General features: G+C 36.6%; 1 protein-coding gene across 2 annotated transcripts in view; it reads right to left on the bottom strand.

Moving 5' to 3' along the window:
* LOC134666638 (nephrin-like) overlaps positions 1-23205 on the bottom strand; it is a 198402-nt gene that overhangs the window by 87446 nt on the left and 87751 nt on the right. For both annotated transcript variants that reach the window (XM_063523853.1, XM_063523851.1), the window contains one exon: positions 951-1122. In XM_063523853.1, the coding sequence (XP_063379923.1) occupies positions 951-1026 (76 nt within the window). In that variant the 5' untranslated portion in view covers positions 1027-1122. The remainder of the gene's footprint in view (positions 1-950; positions 1123-23205) is intronic.

The raw sequence follows: 23205 nt of genomic DNA on the forward strand, positions 1-23205 counted from the left end.
TTTCGCGAGAAACGTGAGGAGGACAAAAGAGATATTAGATAGCAGTAGAGGTAGAGATGCATACTATGTCAATCGCCGATTATCGGCTGTTCAAGTGTTCACACTTCACCGGTGAGATGGGTAATCACACGAAACTGATTCCATATCGCGAGCACAAATCAATCGCGCATGAGCTGCTCTCGACTCGTGACACGATTCAAGGTCGTATCAAAATAATTCAGAAATCTGTTAAATCAGAATCGATTTTCTGGTGAAATACTCCCTTGTCTGCGACCAAAAGAAAGCCCTAGAGAGCAAAGTCTGAAAGGTAACTTAAACAAGAACTGTACTTTTTACTATTATTGATCCATCTACTTATAACATTTCTAAACATTTCTCATACCTCAAAATAATCTAGTACCTAAGTAAGTTTTACTATATCTGAGGTCAGTTAAATAAATTTTTGGTTTTGGAATTACAAACAGCAGTATTCACCTGCCACAAACTAAAATGTAATAAAAATAATATTCAATGTCATCTAGGACATCTCGCTGCATTGCGTGTGGGTTGTCAGTCTTCTTTATTTACTTTAATCTGCTATAAATAATCTGCTAAATTATAATCATAAAGACCAAATTGACGAAACAACATATTTTACGTTGTATTTAATTTTAGACTCAGTATAACAGTCACGAAAATCTTATTTATTAGTGGCATTCAGATTCTTTTATAATATTACTTAATTTAATGTATTATATGTTTATAAACACATAAGTCATTACTCGCTACGTTCTCATCTCGCTTGCATTAGTATGGCTAACTATGAGCGAGATTATTTTTTTAATTCGAATCAGCCTTTATCGTTATTTCTCTTCTTCTTTTCTCTTTTCATGGCCTTAACAAACAGGTAAGACATTTTTTTAGATTATTAACGTGCGTATAATTATAAATATTATAATTCTAATACTAACCTGCGATATTGAAGCTGCAGATCAACAAAGTCCACAAGGAAAGGGCTCTTGCTGGGCTTGACCGAAGCCACTCCATCCTCCAGCAAACAGTTTTTTAAAATAATTAATCAGACACCTTCCAAAAGCTGTGAGATTACATTTTCACTGGGATTGTTTGCGCGTCCTCGCCTCCCTGAAACAACGGAGTCAAATTGATAATTTGCTCGAATTCTTCCTGGGTAGCTACTAAACTTTGAAATAACAGAGGATATTTACTTCCATAATTGACGACTTAAATGTAACTTTAGACCAAGTCATTGTTTATGTATCTGAAGTAGGTTTAAAGGCGAACCTAACTTAGGAACAGCTGTTTAAACATATTATCAACATTTCGGTTAACATTATTTATGTGTTTATGTTTACAAAAGGATATTTATAATATGCAGTGTAAACACAGACGCACGGGGACAAATGATTGGACATTTGTTACGGCACGACAACGTCTTTAAAACCATCATAGAAGGCAAGATAAAAGGAAAGAGAGACAGGGGCAGACCAAGACGTAGCTATGTAGACTAAATAAAAGAAAAAGCTGGTGTCGTATCATATCAAGAGGTCAAGGATATGACATATGAGAGGGAGAAATGGAAAATATAAATACTCCACCGACAAGCGGATACCTCTTAAATTGAAGAAGAGAAGACAGCTTAAACAGCTGTTCCTAAGTAAAGTTCCCCTTTCAACCCACTCTTACACTTTAAATGTCATAGATTAATCAACGTAGTTTAGTTATTTTCACCACACCAGCTCGGAAAGGCTTACTTTGCACTTCAAAAACTAATAGCAAAGTTGCATTTTATTCACAGTGAGGCAAAGTAATCAAATGCAAATTTTGAGTTGTTTTCTTATGTTTGATGGTAGAATTGACTTTTAAATGATGATTTTGGATGATAAATATTTAATAACATTCACTTGGATTTGATTTGGTTTATTTTGTTTGATATTTTACATTTAATATTTGCTTCGGGTTGGTGTGGTGAAAAATTTTGTGTTTCACTCGGGGGCAAATTTTGTTTAACCCTCGTGCTATGAAACCCTTGCAACGCTCAAGATTCCATTTTCCGAACCCGCTACGCTCGTGGTTCAATTTTGGAATCTTTCGCTTGCTCGGGTATCAATATTAGCACGAGCGGTTAAACAACAACTTTGCCCCCATGTAAAACAAATAACTATTGTTTGATAAAATTCCAAATTTGTACTAAGTAAATTTGCTTGGCGCGGCATTAATATTAAAGCTAAATAGGTATTAAGGACTCGACAATGTTAAAGCGATTATATATTATGAGGTCAAAGATCACGTCTAGTTTTTTATAACCTACAAATATCAATTCAATGTCATATAATATTATGTCAGTTAACATATTAATATTCATGATGAATTATTATGTTTGATAAACCATTGTTTGACTTATCAATGTTAATGTTAATATTAATCTATCTTCTATCTATATATATAAATGCAAGTGTCCTGACTGACTGACTGACTGACTGACTGACTGATTCATCAACGCAGAGCCGAAACTACAAAAGCCAGAAAGTTGAAATTTGCACACTAGATTGCATTTATAAAGTGTACAAAAGAAAAGAAGCGATTTTGAGAAATTCCACCCCTAAGGGGGTTAAAAAGGGGATGAAAGTTAGTATGGGGTTAAAGTTTTCTTTTAAGCTAGGAATTTGAAACTTCGTAAAAAGATATACTATTAAAATACAAGAAAACTAATTTCAGCGTTTTTGAAAATTCATCCCCTGAGGTGGTGAAAAAGGGTTTGAAAGTTTGTATGGATATCAAAAATTTTTTCGAGTGGTGAACTTGAATCTTTGTATTTAGAAATATTATTAGAAGACAGGAAAAGTTATTTCAGCGTTTTGTAAAACTCATCCCCTAACATGGTTAAAAAGGGGTTGAAAATTTTAATCCATTACAAATGCTTTGAAACTTCTTAAAAAGGCATAATAGCCGATAAGAAGAAAAAGTGATTGCAACATTTTTGGAAATTCAACCCCTAAGGGGGTTAAAAAGGGGATGAAAGTTCGTCTTCGGGTGCAAATTTTATTTTAAGCTAGGAACTTGAAACTTTGTGAAAACGTATCAAATTCAAAAACAAGAAAACTTATTTCAGCGTTTTAGAAAATTCATCCCCCAAGGTGGTGAAAAAGGGGTTGTTTTTTTGTATGGATATCAAAAAAATTTTCGAGCGCGGGACTTGAATCTTTGTATTTGGGGATATTATTAGAAGAAAATAAAAGTAATTTCAGCGTTTTGTAAAATTCATCCCCTAACAGGGTTAAAAAGGGGATGAAAGTTTGTATGGGGTTAAAGTTTTCTTTTGAGCTAGGAATTTGAAACTTCGTAAAAAGATATATTATTAAAATACAAGAAAACTAATTTCAGCGTTTTTGAAAATTCATCCCTTAAGGTGATGAAAAAGGGGTTGAAAGTTTGTATGGATATCAAACATTTTTTCGAGTGTGGGACTTGAATTTTTGTATTTAGGGATATTATTAGAAGACAGGAAAAGTAATTTCAGCGTTTTGTAAATTTCATTCCCTAACATGGTTAAAAAGGGGTTGAAAGTTTGAATCCATTACAAATGGTTTTGAAACTTCTTAGAAAGGCATAATAGCCTATTACAAAAAAAAAGTAATTGCAACGTTTTTGGAATTTCAACCCCTAAGGGGGCTAAAAAGGGGATGAAAGTTCGTCTGCGGGTGCAAATTTTATTTTAAGCAAGGAACTTGAAACTTTGTAAAAACGTTTTAAATTAAAATGCAAAAAAAACTAATATCAGCGTTTTTGAAAATTCATCCCCTATGGTGGTGAAAACGGGGTTGAAGGTTTGTATGGATATCATACATTTTTTCGAGCGCGGGATTTGAATCTTTGTATTTGGGGATATTATTAGATGACAATAAAAATGATTTCAGCGATTTGTAAAATTCATCCCCTAGCAGGGTTAAAATGGGGTTCAAAGTTTGAATCCATTACAAATGCTTTGAAACTTCTTAGAAAAACATATTAGCCGATTACAAAAAAAGTCATTGCAACGCTTTTGGAAATTCAAGCCCTAAGGGGGTTAAAAAGGGGATAGAATTTCGTCTTGGGGTGTAAATTTAATTTTAAGCTAGGAACTTGAACTTTTTGCAAAAAAAAGGTATTAAATTAAAAAAACATGAAAACTAATTCAAGCATTTTTGAAAATCATCCCCCAAGGTGGTGAGAAAGGGGTTGAAAGTTTGTATGGAGATCAGATATTTTGTGAGTGCCGAACTTGAATCTTTGTATAAGGGCATAGGTACCTATTATGAGAATACAAAAAAAAGTAATTTCAGCAACCAACATCAAAATCCACTTGACTTAAAACTTCATACAACTTGCTAAAAAAGAAAAGTACTTAATTTCAACATTGCTTGGATATGAAAATTATAGGTACTAAAGATGTAAAATGTTGAAGATAAGATTCCACGCGGACGAAGTCGCGGGCAACAGCTAGTATTTAGTATAAACAATATCTAATAACGTTTTATTACTGCCCGATTCGAACTTTATGATACGTCAATTAATAGATCTAGACACGATATGGATTAGATGTGGCAATGTCAAAACTGACGTTTTTGTTTGAAGAAACGTGACATTTAACTAGAGTTTTGATTTTTTTATATTTAGGGACTGTGTAGATAGTAAAAAATACAAACCCAAAAAAATACAAATACTCACAAACAAAATAGTTAACTTTGTTTTAACACATGATACACAAAACATAAAAGGCTGGAATCACCCACTAGATATAAAGATACTTGTGTCGGGAGACACCGGTCTGCCATTGGAAAATAGGGTACAAACCAATAAACTGTACTTAATTTCATTTATACAATTGACAATGAATATTTACAATTTTAGATAAGTTCTAACTATGATTACAATTAAAGATGTGTATTTTTTTATAATAACATTAAATTTTATTTAAATACATATTTTGAAAGTGTGCGTGTGTGTGTGTGTGTGTGTGTGTGTGTGTGTGTGTGTGTGTGTGTGTATGTGCGTGTGCGTGTGTTTGTGTGTGTGTGTGTGTGTGTGTGTGTGTGTGTGTGCGTGCGTGTGCGCGCGTGTGTATGTATGATTCATAATAGTGCCTCCGCTTCTTTATAATCTAGTGTTTTCAGCCATAACATATACACTATTTCTACACCTGACATTGGGTAAATGTTACCTAAGTATTTTATTCACCGCGTTATAAATATATCTTAGCCGATTGTTACATAATACAGGCAACGTTAATAGTAGCGGATGAAACAACGTGCCAAAATTATCTGCCGCCCTGGATTACTTTACCAATGAAAAATATAAAAAAAAACGACAGCGACCCCTAAAACGTATTTAAAAAATCTGAAATAAATTACTTTGAATTTTTAGTGGTACCTTTTACATTAAGCGGGTATCCCGTATAAAAATGTAACTTGAATAACAAAACGCGTTCAATAATTTAACTCGTGTTACAAAAATGTTATCGTTCTTATGTCCATTATAATCAATAAACAATACACGCGATTTCCACGCTGTTTGAAACGGAAAAGATATCCGTAGGAGTAATACCTAAGTAGGTATATAGATACCTATATCAAAATAAAACGCAAACTTGATCAACGTTTCAAAAGCACTAAAAAGATGCTATTTTTAAACTCGCAAGCACTCGGGCCTTCAAGAGTTTGAGACACTCAGCCGACCTCTTATAACTTTCGCCAAAGCATTACAGAAGATGTTAAAAATTCAAGTAATTGCTGGACCCCACAACTGCGGCCCCCCAGGGTACACTTAGCGGGGAGCCAAAGTGATGTAATGAAAATACTTAATGACAACCAGGAAACAAGAGCTTAAGGATATTTTAGCTAGTTTCCTGAATAATAGAAGCACTGTAAATACATTAGTGATATGCATTGAACAGCACAACATTACAGTTTAAATTCGATTGGTGATATGCAATTTAATATTTAAAACTTTCGCGTTTGAACACATATTAACTCACATTTATAGACGACGCGAATTTATTTTCTTACCTTTATTTACCAATGTTTGGACAGAGGTTTCACTGGTCGTGGTCGCGGCCTAATGTCCCAGCAAAATGCCAAAACAAACAAAAATAAAAAATAATGGTAATAAAGTAAATTCGCGATAAACCCGTCTATAAATATGAGTTGATATGCAATTTGTTTACAAGAGAAACTTGTAGCTGATAATGGGTCGATGGCTGACGGCCTCGTTATTTAAGATTCGATTAGTTAAATACTGTTCTAATTTAAAATAGCTAATTTAAGGCTTGAGCATTTTTTAGACATTTCGGCACAGTTGTTCGTGTCACCTTCTCATAATTTGTTTTGTATTTGGGGAACTGTCTAGATTCATTTTTAGCAGTCCGTATATTTTGGTCTGTGTTTGATACGAGTCTGTGTTTGATACATTATTGTGTGATATTTTTTTATTTGATTTGAGTGGCTTTTGTTGTTTACTTTAAGTGTTGTTTATTTGTTCTTATTTCTACCTGACTGTTTATTTTAACTTTTCAATTTATTAGTTTTTTTTATGGTTATGTCACAGTCTGAAATCACTAATGGCCCCGACAAAAGAAGTCCTCATTTTCCTCTCTGAATATTGATCTTACAGAAAGTACCGACTTTCTTGCCTCTTCGTTTCACTTTTTTCGATTTATATTGTTTATTATATAAGCTAGGAACGGTGAACAAATTCCATACAACATTTTAAATGCTCGTAACTTTTATAATAATTAAAAATTCTAAATAAATCAATCGACCCCTTCGTTGCTGTGGTTGATACACGTAAAATTTTGTTTAATTATTTTCAATAATGTTATTATCCAAAGAGGAAAATGGGGACAACTTTTGTATGGAAAGGCGGTCTCGGGGCGGTCGATCACTTTCGTCTTAAGTTACTAAATGTCAATAAAGTTAAGTGATTTAATAACTGTCAATTTTACATTCAAAAACTAGATTCAAATATCTAAGTAAAAGTTAAGGTTAAGGAAAGAATCAATTTTTACATATCTCAGCACCCGACGAATCGTGCAAACGCAGAAATGCATCGCAAGTTTTATGCGGCGAACTGAATTTCAAAGACAAATAATTGCATTGGAATCTCTAGAGGGAATACGGAATTTAATGCTTGCCTCGCAAAAATAACGAAGACGACAAATTTACGAACAATGGAAATTCGAATATAATGTTCTGCAAACTGAACTTTGCTTATGCAAGTGCTTTGTGAAGACCGCAGGACCGTGGTATATAATTAGAAGTATGTATAGTGAAACAAGATCGTGAAGTATCAAAATTGAATTATTCTGATTGTAGCGGACACTACAAATGTTAAGTTTGATATTCAAATTTCTTAAGAGATGGCGCTGTTACAAACGCAAACTAGGTAATGGTAGTTCATCGTAGAATATACATATATAAATTATATAATTGTCAAATATGAGAATAAACGTTTTAAGGGTAACGAGAAATAGGGCCGGATTGTCCGGCCAACTCAAATTTCTGTTTAAAAAAGTGAGAACAAACGTTTGGTATTGGTATTGGTAACTTAGCAACTTATTTAAACAACAAATATAGATAATTTTGTTTTTTTTATATACTGAAAATCGTACTTCAAGACCAAAAAAAAATAAGACAACGTTGCCACTGCAAATAATTTATTTGTAAAATATTAAATTCCTTTTTATAAATAAACAAGCTAAGATATTTTTTTGGTAATATTACTCCTACGATTTAAATTTACTTATTTTTACATATACATATAAAAGACGCGCTAGTAAAAAGTGGCAACATTGTCTTACTTTTTTGGTCTTGAATTACGATTTTCAGTTTATTCCAAAACAACACCGACGTTGCTTCTATAAATGAATTTTATCTTAACAGCCACCTGCATTAAAATACGTTGTAGCCAACCTTTTTCTTAGATAGCAAACACGGAGAGCTCCTCATTCTTTCCCTCTGGATTATCTCCAAGTAGAATCTCTTTATGGGTGAAAGCTATCTATGCATTTAATCCACTTTCTTTTTTTTTATCTTAAGACAAGAAAAAAAGATAGGAACGTTTGGTTTTTGTCCGATGAGAATGACCTTTTCGTATCTGCGTTTATTAAGCAAAAATTCTACACCTGTTTTAAGCGTCGAGTGAAATTATTTTTGTAATTTCATTTGGAGGAATCCGTCTGACTGAGATATGTAAGAGTATTTAAGGCACGAAGAATTTCGTGACTTTTTTCGTATCTTGATTGCTGTGTAAAGTGTGTAATATCTAACATATATTATACGAAATCTATATAATATTTGGGTTCGTTTTATTTGACGTCTCTAAAAAATGTATCCATGATTTTAAAAGATTTTTTTTGGTTTAGTATTTAGATACATTTGAAATACATTTTATATCATGTGCCACCCGCATCTCGAATCGAGCATACAAAAAATATGAAAATAATGCTTCGTAATTGGCTACTTTCCTACTAGTCAAATCAGCTTCTTTTTAGAATTGTAAAACGATTTGCTAATATGGAATTTATATGAAAACTTGTGTAGTGACGTCACAGTCAACTAACTTACTTTTTATACTTCCATCCGATTTATTAAATATAAATTATGTTTAAAAATAACTGCTATCTATGTTTTTCTAATAATTATCTGGTCCTTTATTTCGTTTTAAGTATAGGAAAGTACCCAATTATTTTTGACATGTTCCGGTTGAATTAATTAATGAGTTTTACAAAAAAAACCTCTATATAAAAAAGATTTAAGTACCGCGAAAAAACGCACTGGCTCCTTTTTTTTTCAACTACGCTAAACCTACCCGTCAATCTTGCGCTACGGAAAATTAATGAATGGTATTAATGGATTAGGTAAGTGAAAAAATGTGATGATAATTGGTTTTGGTTTAATCGTGAAAAAGTTAAAATTGCATTACTTACGCATAATTAAAGACTAATCAGTATCATTGACGATGACGATATTCTATCACAAACGATGAAATGATGTCATCAAGTGAATATCTATTTTCAATAATGATGAATGATGATGGTATTAAGTAGGTACATGACAATAGTACCTACAGATAGAACATTGATTCTTTACCTGATTCTGATATCATATTTTCATGCTACTTCATGTATGTGTATATACCCAAATAAGGCGTACGAATATAGTAAACAAAAAAATATTGAAATGAATATTATTTTGTTTACTATATTCGTACGCGTTTATAACAAAACAGCACGTTTATTTCGTTATCCGTATTATGATAATTATGAATGCGGAAGCGTATTTAACTGAAAATATTACCCAATTTACCTATATTTATGAAATGCGCGATTAACACGGCGTAACGTAGGTAATTGAGTTTCAGGAATCGCACATGTTTACGTGTACATCCTAAGTTTACACCGGTGTGAAGTTAGCAGCCCAAAGTTAGCTGACCATGATAACCCGACCAAATTAAATCGTCTTATTAAAAATTAAAAATAAACAAAGAAAACAATGTTGTTTAAGGAAAATAAGGACATAACAAGTGACACAAATGACAAATCTATCAAAACTGACCCATCAGAAACCAAAAACACTTGAAATTTAAAGAAATGTAAAATTTAATTTTAGGCTGCTAACTTCACAAATGAATTATTAGTGTAAATTCATAAAGATCACACTTTTTAACTAATAACATTCAAAGCAGCATTACACGAGATATTACCATGCCAACACAGGTTGAAATTGAAAGAACCAGGCTAGGAAAAATTTTGGACTCAAAGAAATCAGCCTAAGCCCATACTAAGGTTTTGCTCAGATTTATACCAGAAGTTGTAGAGATCACACATTGTTACTAGTATTTTTAGAAGCGGCATAAGACGTGCTATCACGTTGCCAAGTAACGTTGAATTTCAAAGAACCAGGCTACCTCAAATCTAGGTCTCAAAGTTATCAGCCTAAGCCCATACTAGGTGTAGACGACAGAACGTACAAACCTTTTTGCTAGGCCGGTGCTGGCAGCCTGGCTGGTAAGAATGCCGCGGCCAGCGCGCGTCTTTTGTTTATATCATAGTTTTTTCTCTGTCAATGAGCCACAAATGTTTATATTTGCACATCTGTTGTAATTTTATGTGTAAATTTGTGTATATTATTTGTCTTTTCCCGTGTGATTGTGTAAATATTGTATTATATACTGTACAGCATAAGTTTTTCGCATTTTCATTCACCTACGGCAGCCCGCAGCGTACATTTGGTCCTTCGAGCCGGATTGGAACCACGCATGCTGCTATGGTGAATACGCAATGTGCTACGCATAAAAACGAAGAAAGTGCAGTATATAGCACATCAATGTCTACACTGCAGTCTCAGGTACAGATTAAAGATAATGTATTTGGAAGTTTTCATTAGTGGTCGGGCGGAACGACTGCCGTCGTCTCATCGTGCGAGCGACGTTACTCCGCCGCCGTTACCACCACACTGTTCGAGTAACTCTAAAGCATCATCTGTACTTGCCAGACGAAGACGGCTGCAATTGGAGGCAGCTAAGGAAAAGGCAAGAATACAAATAGCGCTTATTGACAAACAGCTAGAGGTGGATTTAGCTGAACTAAATGCGAAATACAGTCCACTCAAGTCACGCGCGCGCTTTACTAGCCAGCCGCAGCGGGAACAACTGGAGGTGCAGTCAGACCACGATACTGGTAACAAAACGGTCGGGCTGCGCCAATCGGCGGCTACCACCGTCACTCCCGCCGCCGGCACTGATGTATCGTTTTTGAACGCGTGTAACATTTTAGCCACCGCCTCTACACAGACCAACGAGAAATATTCTGACCGCGACTGCATTAATTCGGCGAAGCAAGAATATTGGCCAACTACCGCAGACTCGCCCGCCGACGCTGATGGGTCGCGCTTAAGCACGTTCAGCGCGTCGGGTGCCGTCTCTACGAACTGCGACGAGGAACAGTTTGGTCACGAATGTCATTACACGGCCAGACTGTATCAGTCGCCGGCTGCTACGCCTGCTACACTTCACATTGACGACGAATCTGTGTCCGAGATATCGCTCGTGAACCGCGAGCTCGCCGACCACGCCGAGATGTGTAGCCACGCGGACAGCGTGCAGGTTCGAGACGCCCGTAGTACTAGCCAACAAATGTGTGACACTACAGTGACTAATGTAAATATGTTAAGTGTATATAATGAAACTTCAAGTGTACATAATAAGTCATGTAGTGCCAGCGAACTGAATTTGCTAGTGTCAAATGTACTTGTTTTAAATTGTGACGAAAACTCTCCTGTCGGACAGCTCGCACACAAATGTGATTCGTCAGTGCATTCAGGAGGACGTTTGGCTACATTATGTGTACATTCGGCTACTCATACACTTCAGGACCGGTGTATGCACAGCGTGATAACCGCTTCACATGGCCAAGAGGACCTAACCATGTCTTACTCGACACTACTTGAATTTGACGCACGTGAATACTGTCCACAGAAGAAGCGGGTTCCACCCGACAGATGCCCTATGGCACTTCTGGTACTCGGCGACGCATACGGTGCTATGTCGAGGGTTAAGCCAGTGAAAAGAATGGGAACTTGTAACGCACACCATTTGCCGGAATATCACCTTGGTTTTGAGTGCTGTACCAGCACTAGGGTGGGGAATGTAGACGACAGAACGTACAAACCTTTTTGCTAGGCCGGTGCTGGCAGCCTGGCTGGTAAGAATGCCGCGGCCAGCGCGCGTCTTTTGTTTATATCATAGTTACAAAAACAAAAGACGCGCGCTGGCCGCGGCATTCTTACCGGCCAGCACGCGCGCAGCACGGAGGTTGGTATAGGTCCGTCGCCTACACTAGGTTTAGCCTAATTTTCTTTCAGAAGTTGTAGAGATCACACATTCTTACTAGTATTTTTAGAAGCGGCATAAGACATGCTACCATATTGCCAACTAACGTTGAAATTCAAAGAACCAGGCTACCTCAAATCTAGGTCTCAAAAATATGAGCCTAAGCCCATACTAGGTTTTGCCCAATTTTCTTTAAGAAGTTGTAGAGATCACACATTCTTACTAGTATTTTTAGAAGCGGCATAGGACATGCTACCATATTGCCAAGTAACGTTGAAATTCAAAGAACCAGGCTACCTCAAATCTGATCTCAAAGTTATCAGCCTAAGCCCATACTAGGTTTAGCCCAATTTTCTTTTAGAAGTTGTAGAGATCACACATTCTTACTATTATTTTAAGAAGCGGCATAAGACGTGCTACCATATTGCCAACTGACGTTGAAATTCAAAGAACCAGGCTACCTCAAATCTAGGTCTCAAAGTTATCAGCCTAAGCCCATACTAGGTTTAGCCCAATTTTCTTTCAGAAGTTGTAGAGATCACACATTCTTACTAGTATTTTTAGAAGCGGCATAGGACATGCTACCATATTGCCAAGTAACGTTGAAATTCAAAGAACCAGGCTACCTCAAATCTAGGTCCCAAAAATATGAGCCTAAGCCCATACCAGGTTTTGCCCAATTTTCTTTCAGAAGTTGTAGAGATCACACATTCTTACTAGTATTTTTAGGAGTGGCATAAGACAAGCTACAATCTTGCCAACTAACGTTTAAATCGAAAGAACCAGGCTACCTCAAATCTGGGTCTAAAAGTTATCAGCCCAAACCCATACAAGGTTTTACCGAAATTTCTTTCAGAAGTTGTTGAGATCACACATTCTTACTAGTATTTTTAAAAGCGGCTTAAGACGTGCTACTATATTGCCAACTAACGTTGAAATTCAAAGAACCAGGCACCTCAAATCTAGGTCTAAATGTTATCAGCCTAAGCCCATACTAGGTTTTGCCCAATTTTCTTTTAGAAGTTGTAGAGATCAAACATCCTTACTAGTATTTTTAGAAGCGGCATAGGACATGCTACCATATTGCCAAGTAACGTTGAAATTCAAAGAACCAGGCTACCTCAAATCTGATCTCAAAGTTATCAGCCTAAGCCCATACTAGGTTTAGCCCAATTTTCTTTTAGCAGTTGTAGAGATCACACATTCTTACTAGTATTTTTAAAAGCGGCATAAGACAAGCTACAATCTCGCTAACTAACGTTTAAATCGAAAGAACCAGGCTACCTCAAATCTAGGTCTCAATGTTATCAGCCTAAGCCCATACAAGGTTATGCCCAATTTTCTTTCAGAAGTTGTAGAGATCACACATTCTTACTAGTATTTTAAGAAGCGGCATAAGACGTGCTATCACCTTGCCAACTGACGTTGAAATTCAAAGAACCAGGCTACCTCAAATGTAGGTCTCAATGTTATCAGCCTAAGCCCATACTAGGTTTTTCCCAATTTCCTTTTAGAAGTTGTAGAGATCACACATTTTTACTAGTATTTTTAGAAGCGGCATAAGACGTGCTATCACCGTGCCAAATAACGTTGAAATTCAAAGAACCAGGCTACCTCAAATCTAGGTCTCAAAGTTATCAGCCTAAGCCCATACTAGGTTTAGCCCAATTTTCTTTCAGAAGTTGTAGAGATCACACATTCTTACTAGTATTTTTAAAAGCAGCATAGGACATGCTACCATATTGCCAAGTAAATTGAAATTCAAAGAACCAGGCTACCTCAAATCTAGGTCTCAAAAATATGAGCCTAAGCCCATAACAAGTTTTGCCCAATTTTCTTTCAGAAGTTGTAGAGATCACACATTCTTACTAGTATTTTTAGGAGCGGCATAAGACAAGCTACAATCTTGCCAACTAACGTATAAATCGAAAGAACCAGGCTACCTCAAATCTGGGTCTCAAAGTTATCAGCCCAAACCCATACAAGGTTTTGCCCAATTTTCTTTCAGAAGTTGTTGAGATCACACATTCTTACTAGTATTTTTAGAAGCGGCTTAAGACGTACTACCATATTGCCAACTATCGCTGAAATTCAAAGAACCAGGCTACCTCAAATCTAGGTCTAAATGTTATCAGCCTAAGCCCATACTAGGTTTTGCCCAATTTCCTTTCAGAAGTTGTAGTGATCACACATTCTTACTAGTATTTTAGAAGCAACATAGAGCATGCTACCATATTGCAAAGTAACGTTGAAATTCAAAGAACCAGGCTACCTCAAATCTAGGTCTAAATGTTATCAGCCTAAGCCCATACTAGGTTTTGCCCAATTTTCTTTTAGAAGTTGTAGAGATCACACATCCTTACTAGTATTTTTAGAAGCGGCATAGGACATGCTACCATATTGCCAAGTAACGTTGAAATTCAAAGAACCAGGCTACCTCAAATCTAGGTCAAAATGTTATCAGCCTAAGCCCATACTAGGTTTTGCCCAATTTTCTTTTAGAAGTTGTAGAGATCACACATTCTTACTAGTATTTTTAGAAGCGGCATAAGACATGCTACCATATTGCCAAGTAACGTTGAAATTCAAAGAACCAGGCTACCTCAAATCTGATCTCAAAGTTATCAGCCTAAGCCCATACTAGGTTTAGCCCAATTTTCTTTTAGAAGTTGTAGAGATCACACATTCTTACTAGTATTTTAAGAAGCGGCATAAGACGTGCTACCATATTGCCAACTGACGTTGAAATTCAAAGAACCAGGCTACCTCAAATCTAGGTCTCAAAGTTATCAGCCTAAGCCCATACTAGGTTTAGCCCAATTTTCTTTCAGAAGTTGTAGAGATCACACATTCTTACTAGTATTTTTAGAAGCGGCATAGGACATGCTACCATATTGCTAAGTAACGTTGAAATTCAAAGAACCAGGCTACCTCAAATCTGATCTCAAAGTTATCAGCCTAAGCCCATACTAGGTTTAGCCCAATTTTCTTTCAGAAGTTGTAGAGATCACACATTCTTACTAGTATTTTTAGAAGCGGCATAAAATATGCTACCATATTGCCAAGTAACGTTGAAATTCAAAGAACCAGGCTACCTCAAATCTAGGTCCCAAAAATATGAGCCTAAGCCCATACCAGGTTTTGCCCAATTTTCTTTCAGAAGTTGTAGAGATCACACATTCTTACTAGTATTTTTAGGAGTGGCATAAGACAAGCTACAATCTTGCCAACTAACGTTTAAATCGAAAGAACCAGGCTACCTCAAATCTGGGTCTAAAAGTTATCAGCCCAAACCCATACAAGGTTTTACCCAAATTTCTTTCAGAAGTTGTTGAGATCACACATTCTTACTAGTATTTTTAAAAGCGGCTTAAGACGTGCTACTATATTGCCAACTAACGTTGAAATTCAAAGAACCAGGCACCTCAAATCTAGGTCTAAATGTTATCAGCCTAAGCCCATACTAGGTTTTGCCCAATTTTCTTTTAGAAGTTGTAGAGATCAAACATCCTTACTAGTATTTTTAGAAGCGGCATAGGACATGCTACCATATTGCCAAGTAACGTTGAAATTCAAAGAACCAGGCTACCTCAAATCTGATCTCAAAGTTATCAGCCTAAGCCCATACTAGGTTTAGCCCAATTTTCTTTTAGCAGTTGTAGAGATCACACATTCTTACTAGTATTTTTAAAAGCGGCATAAGACAAGCTACAATCTTGCTAACTAACGTTTAAATCGAAAGAACCAGGCTACCTCAAATCTAGGTCTCAATGTTATCAGCCTAAGCCCATACAAGGTTATGCCCAATTTTCTTTCAGAAGTTGTAGAGATCACACATTCTTACTAGTATTTTAAGAAGCGGCATAAGACGTGCTATCACCTTGCCAACTGACGTTGAAATTCAAAGAACCAGGCTACCTCAAATGTAGGTCTCAATGTTATCAGCCTAAGCCCATACTAGGTTTTGCCCAATTTCCTTTTAGAAGTTGTAGAGATCACACATTTTTACTAGTATTTTTAGAAGCGGCATAAGACGTGCTATCACCGTGCCAAATAACGTTGAAATTCAAAGAACCAGGCTACCTCAAATCTAGGTCTCAAAGTTATCAGCCTAAGCCCATACTAGGTTTAGCCCAATTTTCTTTCAGAAGTTGTAGAGATCACACATTCTTACTAGTATTTTTAAAAGCAGCATAGGACATGCTACCATATTGCCAAGTAAAGTTGAAATTCAAAGAACCAGGCTACCTCAAATCTAGGTCTCAAAAATATGAGCCTAAGCCCATAACAAGTTTTGCCCAATTTTCTTTCAGAAGTTGTAGAGATCACACATTCTTACTAGTATTTTTAGGAGCGGCATAAGACAAGCTACAATCTTGCCAACTAACGTATAAATCGAAAGAACCAGGCTACCTCAAATCTGGGTCTCAAAGTTATCAGCCCAAACCCATACAAGGTTTTGCCCAATTTTCTTTCAGAAGTTGTTGAGATCACACATTCTTACTAGTATTTTTAGAAGCGGCTTAAGACGTACTACCATATTGCCAACTAACGCTGAAATTCAAAGAACCAGGCTACCTCAAATCTAGGTCTAAATGTTATCAGCCTAAGCCCATACTAGGTTTTGCCCAATTTCCTTTCAGAAGTTGTAGTGATCACACATTCTTACTAGTATTTTAGAAGCAACATAGAGCATGCTACCATATTGCAAAGTAACGTTGAAATTCAAAGAACCAGGCTATCTCAAATCTAGGTCTAAATGTTATCAGCCTAAGCCCATACTAGGTTTTGCCCAATTTTCTTTTAGAAGTTGTAGAGATCACACATCCTTACTAGTATTTTTAGAAGCGGCATAGGACATGCTACCATATTGCCAAGTAACGTTGAAATTCAAAGAACCAGGCTACCTCAAATCTAGGTCAAAATGTTATCAGCCTAAGCCCATACTAGGTTTTGCCCAATTTTCTTTTAGAAGTTGTAGAGATCACACATTCTTACTAGTATTTTTAGAAGCGGCATAAGACATGCTACCATATTGCCAAGTAACGTTGAAATTCAAAGAACCAGGCTACCTCAAATCTGATCTCAAAGTTATCAGCCTAAGCCCATACTAGGTTTAGCCCAATTTTCTTTTAGAAGTTGTAGAGATCACACATTTTTACTAGTATTTTAAGAAGCGGCATAAGACGTGCTACCATATTGCCAACTGACGTTGAAATTCAAAGAACCAGGCTACCTCAAATCTAGGTCTCAAAGTTATCAGCCTAAGCCCATACTAGGTTTAGCCCAATTTTCTTTCAGAAGTTGTAGAGATCACACATTCTTACTAGTATTTTTAGAAGCGGCATAGGACATGCTACCATATTGCTAAGTAACGTTGAAATTCAAAGAACCAGGCTACCTCAAATCTGATCTCAAAGTTATCAGCCTAAGCCCATACTAGGTTTAGCCCAATTTTCTTTCAGAAGTTGTAGAGATCACACATTCTTACTAGTATTTTTAGAAGCGGCATAAAATATGCTACCATATTGCCAAGTAACGTTGAAATTCAAAGAACCAGGCTACCTCAAATCTAGGTCCCAAAAATATGAGCCTAAGCCCATACCAGGTTTTGCCCAATTTTCTTTCAGAAGTTGTAGAGATCACACATTCTTACTAGTATTTTTAGGAGTGGCATAAGACAAGCTACAATCTTGCCAACTAACGTTTAAATCGAAAGAACCAGGCTACCTCAAATCTGGGTCTAAAAGTTATCAGCCCAAACCCATACAAGGTTTTGCCCAATTTTCTTTCAGAAGTTGTTGAGATCACACATTCTTACTAGTATTTTTAGAAGCGGCTTAAGACGTGCTACCATATTGCCATCTAACGTTGAAATTCAAAGAACCAGGCTACCTCAAATCTAGGTCTAAATGTTATCAGCCTAAGCCCATACTTGGTTTTGCCCAATTTCCTTTCAGAAGTTGTAGAGATCACACATTCTTACTAGTATTTTTAGAAGCAACATAGAGCATGCTACGATATTGCAAAGTAACGTTGAAATTCAAAGAACCAGGCTACCTCAAATCTGATCTCAAAGTTATCAGCCTAAGCCCATACTAGGTTTTGCCCAATTTTCTTTCAGAAGTTGTAGAGATCACACACTCTGACTATTTTTTTTAGTAGCGGCATAAGACAAGCTACAATCTTGCCAACTAACGTTTAAATCGAAAGAACCGGGCTACCTCAAATCTAGGTCTCAAAGTTATCAGCCTAAGCCCATACTAGGTTTAGCCCAATTTTCTTTCAGAAGTTGTAGAGATCACACATTCTTACTAGTATTTTAAGAAGCGGCATAAGACGTGCTACCATATTGCCAACTAACGTTGAAATTCAAAGAACCAGGCTACCTCAAATCTAGGTCTCAAAGTTATCAGCCTAAGCCCATACTAGGTTTAGCCCAATTTTCTTTCAGAAGTTGTAGAGATCACACATTCTTACTAGTATTTTTAGAAGCGGCATAGGACATGCTACCATATTGCCAAGTAACGTTGAAATTCAAAGAACCTGGCTTACTCAAATCTAGGTCCCAAAAATATGAGCCTAAGCCCATACCAGGTTTTGCCCAATTTTCTTTCAGAAGTTGTAGAGATCACACATTCTTACTAGTATTTTTAGGAGCGGCATAAGACAAGCTACAATCTTGCCAACTAATGTTTAAATCGAAAGCACCAGGCTACCTCAAATCTGGGTCTCAAAGTTATCAGCCCAAACCCATACAAGGTTTTGCCCAATTTTCTTTCAAAAGTTGTTGAGATCACACATTCTTACTAGTATTTTTGGGAGCGGCATAGAACATGCTACCATATTACCAAGTAACGTTGAAATTCAAAGAACCAGGCTACCTCAAATCTGGGTCTCAAAGTTATCAGCCCAAACCCATACAAGGTTTTGCCCAATTTTCTTTCAGAAGTTGTTGAGATCACACATTCTTACTAGTATTTTTAGAAGCAGCATAAGACAAGCTACAATCTTGCCAACTAATGTTTAAATCGAAAGAACCAGGCTACCTCAAATCTGGGTCTCAAAGTTATCAGCCCAAACCCATACAAGGTTTTGCCCAATTTTCTTTCAGAAGTTGTTGAGATCACACATTCTTACTAGTATTTTTAGAAGCGGCATAAGACGTGCTATCACGTTGCCAACTAACGTTGAATTTCAAAGAACCAGGCTACCTCAAATGTAGGTCTCAAAGTTATCAGCCTAAGCCCATACTAGGTTTAGCCTAATTTTCTTTCAGAAGTTGTAGAGATCACACATTCTTACTAGTATTTTTAGAAGCGGCATAAGACATGCTACCATATTGCCAACTAACGTTGAAATTCAAAGAACCAGGCTACCTCAAATCTAGGTCTCAAAAATATGAGCCTAAGCCCATACTAGGTTTTGCCCAATTTTCTTTAAGAAGTTGTAGAGATCACACATTCTTACTAGTATTCTAAGAAGCGGCATAAGACGTGCTACCATATTGCCAACTAACGTTGATATTCAAAGAACCAGGCTACCTCAAATCTAGGTCTCAAAGTTATCAGCCTAAGCCCATACTAGGTTTATCCCAATTTTCTTTCAGAAGTTGTAGAGATCACACATTCTTACTAGTATTTTTAGAAGCGGCATAAAATATGCTACCATATTGCCAAGTAACGTTGAAATTCAAAGAACCAGGCTACCTCAAATCTAGGTCCCAAAAATATGAGCCTAAGCCCATATACCAGGTTTTGCCCAATTTTCTTTCAGAAGTTGTAGAGATCACACATTCTTACTAGTATTTTTAGGAGCGGCATAAGACAAGCTACAATCTTGCCAACTAACGTTTAAATCGAAAGAACCAGGCTACCTCAAATCTGGGTCTCAATGTTATCAGCCCAAACCCATACTAGGTTTTGCCCAATTTTCTTTAAAAAGTTGTAGAGATCACACATTCTTACTAGTATTTTAAGAAGCGGCATAAGACGTGCTACCATATTGCCAACTGACGTTGAAATTCAAAGAACCAGGCTACCTCAAATCTAGGTCTCAAAGTTATCAGCCTAAGCCCATACTAGGTTTAGCCCAATTTTCTTTCAGAAGTTGTAGAGATCACACATTCTTACTAGTATTTTTAGAAGCGGCATAGGACATGCTACCATATTGCCAAGTAACGTTGAAATTCAAAGAACCAGGCTACCTCAAATCTAGGTCCCAAAAATATGAGCCTAAGCCCATACCAGGTTTTGCCCAATTTTCTTTCAGAAGTTGTAGAGATCACACATTCTTACTAGTATTTTTAGGAGTGGCATAAGACAAGCTACAATCTTGCCAACTAACGTTTAAATCGAAAGAACCAGGCTACCTCAAATCTGGGTCTAAAAGTTATCAGCCCAAACCCATACAAGGTTTTACCCAAATTTCTTTCAGAAGTTGTTGAGATCACACATTTTTACTAGTATTTTTAAAAGCGGCTTAAGACGTGCTACTATATTGCCAACTAACGTTGAAATTCAAAGAACCAGGCTACCTCAAATCTAGGTCAAAATGTTATCAGCCTAAGCCCATACTAGGTTTTGCCCAATTTTCTTTTAGAAGTTGTAGAGATCACACATTCTTACTAGTATTTTTAGAAGCGGCATAAGACATGCTACCATATTGCCAAGTAACGTTGAAATTCAAAGAACCAGGCTACCTCAAATCTGATCTCAAAGTTATCAGCCTAAGCCCATACTAGGTTTTGCCCAATTTCCTTTTAGAAGTTGTAGAGATCACACATTTTTACTAGTATTTTTAGAAGCGGCATAAGACGTGCTATCACCGTGCCAAATAACGTTGAAATTCAAAGAACCAGGCTACCTCAAATCTAGGTCTCAAAGTTATCAGCCTAAGCCCATACTAGGTTTAGCCCAATTTTCTTTCAGAAGTTGTAGAGATCACACATTCTTACTAGTATTTTTAAAAGCAGCATAGGACATGCTACCATATTGCCAAGTAAAGTTGAAATTCAAAGAACCAGGCTACCTCAAATCTAGGTCTCAAAAATATGAGCCTAAGCCCATAACAAGTTTTGCCCAATTTTCTTTCAGAAGTTGTAGAGATCACACATTCTTACTAGTATTTTTAGGAGCGGCATAAGACAAGCTACAATCTTGCCAACTAACGTATAAATCGAAAGAACCAGGCTACCTCAAATCTGGGTCTCAAAGTTATCAGCCCAAACCCATACAAGGTTTTGCCCAATTTTCTTTCAGAAGTTGTTGAGATCACACATTCTTACTAGTATTTTTAGAAGCGGCTTAAGACGTACTACCATATTGCCAACTAACGCTGAAATTCAAAGAACCAGGCTACCTCAAATCTAGGTCTAAATGTTATCAGCCTAAGCCCATACTAGGTTTTGCCCAATTTCCTTTCAGAAGTTGTAGTGATCACACATTCTTACTAGTATTTTAGAAGCAACATAGAGCATGCTACCATATTGCAAAGTAACGTTGAAATTCAAAGAACCAGGCTATCTCAAATCTAGGTCTAAATGTTATCAGCCTAAGCCCATACTAGGTTTTGCCCAATTTTCTTTTAGAAGTTGTAGAGATCACACATCCTTACTAGTATTTTTAGAAGCGGCATAGGACATGCTACCATATTGCCAAGTAACGTTGAAATTCAAAGAACCAGGCTACCTCAAATCTAGGTCAAAATGTTATCAGCCTAAGCCCATACTAGGTTTTGCCCAATTTTCTTTTAGAAGTTGTAGAGATCACACATTCTTACTAGTATTTTTAGAAGCGGCATAAGACATGCTACCATATTGCCAAGTAACGTTGAAATTCAAAGAACCAGGCTACCTCAAATCTGATCTCAAAGTTATCAGCCTAAGCCCATACTAGGTTTAGCCCAATTTTCTTTTAGAAGTTGTAGAGATCACACATTTTTACTAGTATTTTAAGAAGCGGCATAAGACGTGCTACCATATTGCCAACTGACGTTGAAATTCAAAGAACCAGGCTACCTCAAATCTAGGTCTCAAAGTTATCAGCCTAAGCCCATACTAGGTTTAGCCCAATTTTCTTTCAGAAGTTGTAGAGATCACACATTCTTACTAGTATTTTTAGAAGCGGCATAGGACATGCTACCATATTGCTAAGTAACGTTGAAATTCAAAGAACCAGGCTACCTCAAATCTGATCTCAAAGTTATCAGCCTAAGCCCATACTAGGTTTAGCCCAATTTTCTTTCAGAAGTTGTAGAGATCACACATTCTTACTAGTATTTTTAGAAGCGGCATAAAATATGCTACCATATTGCCAAGTAACGTTGAAATTCAAAGAACCAGGCTACCTCAAATCTAGGTCCCAAAAATATGAGCCTAAGCCCATACCAGGTTTTGCCCAATTTTCTTTCAGAAGTTGTAGAGATCACACATTCTTACTAGTATTTTTAGGAGTGGCATAAGACAAGCTACAATCTTGCCAACTAACGTTTAAATCGAAAGAACCAGGCTACCTCAAATCTGGGTCTAAAAGTTATCAGCCCAAACCCATACAAGGTTTTGCCCAATTTTCTTTCAGAAGTTGTTGAGATCACACATTCTTACTAGTATTTTTAGAAGCGGCTTAAGACGTGCTACCATATTGCCATCTAACGTTGAAATTCAAAGAACCAGGCTACCTCAAATCTAGGTCTAAATGTTATCAGCCTAAGCCCATACTTGGTTTTGCCCAATTTCCTTTCAGAAGTTGTAGAGATCACACATTCTTACTAGTATTTTTAGAAGCAACATAGAGCATGCTACGATATTGCAAAGTAACGTTGAAATTCAAAGAACCAGGCTACCTCAAATCTGATCTCAAAGTTATCAGCCTAAGCCCATACTAGGTTTTGCCCAATTTTCTTTCAGAAGTTGTAGAGATCACACACTCTGACTATTTTTTTTAGTAGCGGCATAAGACAAGCTACAATCTTGCCAACTAACGTTTAAATCGAAAGAACCGGGCTACCTCAAATCTAGGTCTCAAAGTTATCAGCCTAAGCCCATACTAGGTTTAGCCCAATTTTCTTTCAGAAGTTGTAGAGATCACACATTCTTACTAGTATTTTAAGAAGCGGCATAAGACGTGCTACCATATTGCCAACTAACGTTGAAATTCAAAGAACCAGGCTACCTCAAATCTAGGTCTCAAAGTTATCAGCCTAAGCCCATACTAGGTTTAGCCCAATTTTCTTTCAGAAGTTGTAGAGATCACACATTCTTACTAGTATTTTTAGAAGCGGCATAGGACATGCTACCATATTGCCAAGTAACGTTGAAATTCAAAGAACCTGGCTTACTCAAAT

Source organism: Cydia fagiglandana, chromosome 8 (genome assembly GCF_963556715.1).
Source record: "Cydia fagiglandana chromosome 8, ilCydFagi1.1, whole genome shotgun sequence".
NCBI lineage: Eukaryota > Metazoa > Arthropoda > Insecta > Lepidoptera > Tortricidae > Cydia > Cydia fagiglandana.